General features: G+C 33.7%; 1 protein-coding gene across 3 annotated transcripts; it reads right to left on the minus strand.

Moving 5' to 3' along the window:
• Positions 1–18: 18 nt before the first annotated feature.
• Positions 19–5,740, minus strand: LOC110444912. Of its 3 annotated transcripts, XM_021489262.1 has the most exons (5): positions 5,410–5,531; positions 5,209–5,279; positions 4,116–4,582; positions 3,597–3,620; positions 19–1,760 (listed from the first exon to the last, which is right to left on the minus strand). In XM_021489262.1, the coding sequence occupies exons 3-5, from the start codon at positions 4,474–4,476 to the stop codon at positions 1,714–1,716; spliced, it is 432 nt and encodes a 143-aa protein (XP_021344937.1). In that variant the 5' UTR covers positions 4,477–4,582; positions 5,209–5,279; positions 5,410–5,531; the 3' UTR covers positions 19–1,713. The 3 variants fall into 3 exon arrangements, 1 of the variants encoding a protein (XP_021344937.1); XR_002462298.1 differs by lacking the exon at positions 5,410–5,531 and adding an exon at positions 5,548–5,740 and having other exon boundaries at positions 19–3,620; XR_002462297.1 differs by having other exon boundaries at positions 19–3,620; positions 5,431–5,523.
• Positions 5,741–6,139: the final 399 nt, after the last annotated feature.

A 6,139-nucleotide genomic window follows, 5' to 3' on the forward strand; every position in this document is an offset into this window, starting at 1 on the left:
TATCTAAATCCTTCAGAATGGTAAGTGCACTACTTTCCATTTTGCAGGTTTCCGTTTATATACCATGAAACGATTATCAAGTCATTAAAATCTGTGCGGAGTACTTATCGACGCCTTGGTCATTGTTTTGGAACCTTGGTTACAAAATGAAAAAGCTAAGGTATTTTCTGACAAATCTTAATACATGTACTATCCGTTCTATACTGCAATAACTTAATATATATTGAAATTTGACCCTAACTTCAATTCAGTGATTTCCAAAGAAGACAATTCATGCAAGTCCTTATGGTACAATACACAAGTAGGGAGCAAAGTGATGGAAGGTGGAAAAAACCTTCAGAAATTATACTCAGTGAAATTTCTAAGAAAAAAACATAAACATGTATGACTATTCACATGATTACAAAACAATTCAACAAAAAATCAAGAGGAACCAGGAAAAACATAGGAAAGACATGATCACTTTTAACACAAACTTGCAAATTAAGGTTTTCTTACAAAGTTGACCTAGATAATGATAATTACAAAGACAATGAAGGCGATATAGACGATAACCTTATCATACATGTAAATTGTGCATCAATATTGTTAGTTGAAATAAAATGAAGTGACATGGAATTGAATATCATCCAAACATCTAACCATGTGCGTGAAGTAATACAAACATAAATTGTGCATAGAAAAAAAGTGATGATAACAAATGAATATATATTGTAAGGAAGAATTAAAACAAAAAGAAGTGAGAAGTACGTGTCATACAGAGATAGTATATATATATATGAACTGCAGGTTACGATATCAACCTGTACACTCTGGAACATGTACTGTGGTAACATCGATAGGCAGGGTCAGACCGAGTCCCCCAATGAGCCTATATATGCTGTATGCAAAGATCATACAACAAGAATATTAGCATTGGTATTTATTGCTCTAGTCTTTCAAAATCCTGGATATATGACAATGAGATTTTCATGTTTTATGACCGAATTTTCCCCAGATAAAATGTTTGATAAAACCTATAAAGTCTGTAGCCCTGAGGAGCTAAAAGTAAGGCTGTAACATTCATCACAATGAAGAATTCACAGTTCAAGTGAATGAAGCTAAATAATCTCAATCATATCTTAAATCAATCTAAACTTCAACCCTAAAGGTAATGGCTATTGCAGCTGAGAATTAAAAGAAGATTTTTTAAATTCCACCAATTATTAATGACTTTTTCTTTTTTTCCAAGAAATTTACTAGGTAAGCTTATACTTATAGGGAATGGTGCTATGACTTGACATATTTTAAACGAAACTTGTAAACTTCTACATTGTCTTATATATACTGAATACAAAATGTATTGTAATCCTAAGCATCAATTTAAATTTATCACGATCATGTATTGGTGCAGAGTGAGAAACTGGATGTAAACATTAATATAGATCTCTAAAGCTGAATTTGTGCTAATTTAATCAAAATAATTAAATAATGGCCTTTAAAAAATATAACAGATTGACTTTAAACTAAAAATTCAAAGAACAGAACACTATCTTTATCGTGTTTTGAGAAAATACGGTACAGTTTGTACAGTCTTGCTTCCTACATATATGCATGTGTATTTACTACATTTAATTTTAAATAGTGTACAATGAAAACATGCAACCCATACAATCAACACTTAAATTACTCTTATCAACATCTTATAAAGACAACATCAAAAAGCTTGAGATTTCACATACCAGCACCACCTTTACGGCCAGAAATCTTAACCTTTCTCCCTAACAAGCCAGAAAAAATTCACACTCATAAATAATGTAGTTACATAACCCCACAGTACATCACAAGTTTTGTCAATCTGCTTCTGTCTTGTGATAACCCTTCGCTTTATTGTTTAAGGTACCGGTAAATGAGATGGTTTATCTATTCTGTACTGGACAATGTTGATTCACTTTTAAATTTCCAAACTATTGATATTGATTGCCAAAAAATACGAACTGAATTGATTAACCTTTTTAATATATTCAATTGAATCTAAACATATTATTCATAACACTGTAGCCATAAATTTGATATATAGATTACTGATACTAAATGAAAATTAGACAGTGTTCATTCCACACTTTGCCAAAGAGGTTTTACAATACCTTGGTGATGACAATTTCATGATTACTTGAGATACATATTTAAACAAGTACCATTTATTTTGTTGCTTTCTTTTTATCATAGATCATAAATTTTAATGTCAAAGATTGGAATGAACTCTCTAAGATTAGCATTTAATAAGTAGTTAAAAGTCAGATACATGATATGTAAATTCACAAAGCATTTTATGTTAATTATTCTACTGTGAGTTATACTATACAACATTAAAAGTTTGTGTTTCTCCCTTGGTTGAATGATTGAAACTGTTCTGTCGATGATGAATTTTCAAGGTCTGCTAGTATTAGCCAGCCACATGTGTAATATGCTGTACTTGTAATTGTAGTCCACTGCATCATGAACACCATAAACTAAAGTAAATATATCTGTATACACAGCAAACCTTTCATGTTATACAGTATAGTAAAGTTTATAATGCAGGAGCAAATTCATGACAACTAATTTTACAAGAGCCCCAAGTGTACAGCATATGGCTCCTGTGTTGCTCACCGGAAATTTCGGTCGATTTAACTCATTTGAACAAATCCAAGCAAGATACAGACCAAATAACAACATAACATTACTTTTGACCTCATGGTTTGTTAGAAGTTACAAATTCAAGTTTTTCCCTTGCAACATTGAATATGTGTCAATTTCATTTCTTTAAACAATATCGATAGCACTCCACTCAGCAACCTAAAAGACAATATTAAACCCACAGAAATGCACTAGGCCATATAGATCATTAGAAGAAATCACTAAAGATTTCAACCCATTTGAGTCCCATGACCTTGAATGTTGGTCGAAGTCATTCATGGTATTAATATGTTTCACTACTCCACACTTTTGAGTCTTGACCCATGACCTTAATAAGGTTTAGGAAATTCATTTGCACAAACTTGATAGCCAATTATCCAGTGTATGCGCCAATCATCATAACCATAGGCTTTATAGTTCTATCAAAGAAGCTGTTAAAAAGTTTGTGTCAGATAGACAGACGACAGTTGGCACACCACAGAATAATTATAAGCCCATAGGGACTTTGATTTATTCCTGGTGAACCAATAAATGCTTTGTGAACTTGTTGAAATAAGTGACAGTAGATAAAATATTAGATGTTGATCCCAAAAACCCTACTACTTCTACTGTGAACCAACTTAGCTGAATCTCATACATGTACATTTACATTAATGTAGGTATGTACAACGAAGTATTCAGAATGACATTATACAATGTATCTCCTAACCCTGCAGCACCTTTGTATCTTGAAGTCGTACTTTGGTCCAGTGACAGTTTATTGCTATGTATTTTTAGACAGATATCATCTATTTACAAGATTTTAAATGGTTCCAATGGCTACTGCATATTGAGATTTGATTTTCCAAACTTTTTTTTTCCATCATAAAATGACAAGCAGTAAGTTGGTCGACAGTACACACTATGACATAATAACTGAGTCACAATACACATCTTACCCCTTGAACGCCGCCCAGTCGATCCTAGACATGCAGTTGGTAAATAGGAGTTGTTTGTCAATGATTCAATGGGAGAATATAGTACACAGGTACACAGCTACTGATCTACTACTAGTTTTGACAATCCAGACTAATATTTCTACCACCAACACCATATTACTAATTAAACATAACATTTGATTTGTCTAAAATAAATTGTAAATTGAAAAAAGAAATCTTCTATATGAAATATAAACTAAATCGATTGCATTACATGTATATATGAATTTAATCTAAATATGCTATTAAAGTGAAATGTAACAAAATCAGATAATATCACCTTCACACAACCATGGGATTCTAAATAACTTTAGATAAAATTTTGTATTACAAGTACAGAGTGTTAAATACTCTACTGTCTTTCACTAAACACTAAATCTACTTGTACATATTTAATAGGAGTTTTAAGCACTTTTAATCCCTACGGACAAAATTTGCACAATGCTTGACCTGTCTGATCCCTGATGTCTTTGTACGTACCTTCTGCCCTCAAGGCACTGGACTTGTTCATCCGGTCGTAGGAGTTGTTGATGGAATCCCTGGATTGGGCCAGTTTCAGCTCCGTGGGTGTAGCACGCACCCCCGTCTTTAAGGACCGTTCTGCTGTCTGGTGTAACACAGACTTGGGATCCAGTAGGTCTGTCACATTCATATCATACTTATCTCCCTTGGGCTTTAGGCCCGCATATTGGTCCATGTATGCCTGAAGGGCCTCCGAAGCAGAAATAAATTCCCGTTCTCCAACCTGGATCCTGGATCCATGGCAACGTATTCGGCATTTAGACTGAAAGCTATTGGTGAAAAGCCCATCTGGGGTCCCGTTGTAGTGACTGAAATCCATGGCGTACCTAACTAGCACTTGTTAAAGATGTATTCCAATTAGTGACCTACATTTTTGAACTCTGACTGCATGTGACAACTTTGCATCCAATCTGTTCCCAATCATTCTGTGAACAGACAAAATTCTTATTTTACTGTCAAGCTATAACCAAGGCATTTCAAGTGGATTAAGTATCTCCATACCAATTGTCAGTCTATCAAACAATTTCATTTTGTTTTGCATTAATGCATACAAATTGTGAATGTGCAATGTACATGATTTAACATTGGCTGATGATCCAAGTTTTAAGTTTTCTTTGCAGGAAAACAGAAACAAACTCAAGATCCTTTTTACCCAGAATGTACATGATTTTTTGCAGAAAAAAGGGAGAATTAACGGCATGATCATCACCCTTTCATCTTCTATGAGACATTACAATTTCTTACATAGCTGGCCATGTGGGATAGAATTGTCCCATGATGGAAAGCCAATATGTTAGAAACATTCATCTTACATACATCTGTAGGCATGACTTTACAATGACAATGAGATGAAGTCATGTCGCACAAAGGTATACGTCATTTTAATTTAAACTTACTTTCCAGTTCCAGTATTTTTATCTACAACTTCTGCTGTGTTACTTAAGCACATCTTTTAATAAAGAAATGACTTACCTAAGATTTCAGCCAGTATTTTTATCTACAACTTCTGCTGTGTTACTTAAGCAAATCTTTTAATAAAGAAATGACTTACCTAAGATTTCAGTACCCATCCTTCCAAACCCGGTCTTATCAGTGCACTGAGCTTCGGTCACATGCAACGACCTACAAAGCGAAAAATATTTAAATTCAATTTCAAAATGAATGTGCTATATATACACTGTATAAGCTGGTAAGATTAATCTCATTGATATACAAATATGACTTTTATATAAAATCTTAAAGTACATCTCACTTCTCTCTGTCGTGACCTCACATGTAAATTTTTCTACCGCAAAAGTGCAAGTATTTTGTTAAAATCAGGCTTCTGTGAATAACAGCAGCATTCAGATTGACTAAACCTGTAAACATATTAATTTTCTGACATGGAAACCTTGAGATGCATCCATGTGGACAATAATGTTAGAAATCATGTGACCAAGATCCGTATACTCCTCTGCAGATCTGGACTTGCCCTGTTGTTGAGTGCTTGAGTAACAAAACAAAATATGACTGCTCACATATCAATTATATACAGGCCACTTGACAGATACTGTAGGAATTTCGACGTAAATACCAGGAAGGTACATGTATTGTAATCAAAGAGAACATGTTCTTTGTAAACAAGTTGTATTGTGCTGGCAATACATTGATACCTTTAATCTGAAAATTGGGCACAAGTCTATTGACTTAAGTCGGTAATGGGTTTCGCCAAGCATTGTGCTGTGTTTATTCTCTAAGTCTGACTTATAATGAGGCCTTTTTAACAAAGGCCCAAGCTTTACTTGTGTCAAGCCTTTTATTATCAAACAACAACCTATGTCAACTCGCCGCCAGATATCATGATTGTTAAAGAATTAGACGTCAAGTTCATCATGTCAAACGGTCACAATTAGTACAGTTTAACTGTACTGATTTTTTTTTCAAAGTCCATTTAAATTATTTTAATCTGTTCGAGTTTTCACTCGGATCTAACAAGACAAGAC

This window comes from Mizuhopecten yessoensis, unplaced genomic scaffold, assembly GCF_002113885.1.
Source record: "Mizuhopecten yessoensis strain PY_sf001 unplaced genomic scaffold, ASM211388v2 hete_36188076, whole genome shotgun sequence".
NCBI lineage: Eukaryota > Metazoa > Mollusca > Bivalvia > Pectinida > Pectinidae > Mizuhopecten > Mizuhopecten yessoensis.

Excerpts from the sequence above, each read along its gene's own strand:
- LOC110444912 (XM_021489262.1), bottom strand. The coding sequence starts at position 4,476 with ATGGATTTCAGTCACTACAACGGGACCCCAGATGGGCTTTTCACCAAT. Across the intron at positions 3,621-4,115 it reads CAGTGCCTTGAGGGCAGAAG|GATCGACTGGGCGGCGTTCA; the intron begins GTACGTACAAAG and ends CTGCATGTCTAG. Across the intron at positions 1,761-3,596 it reads GACTGGGCGGCGTTCAAGGG|GGAGAAAGGTTAAGATTTCT; the intron begins GTAAGATGTGTA and ends CTGGCTTGTTAG.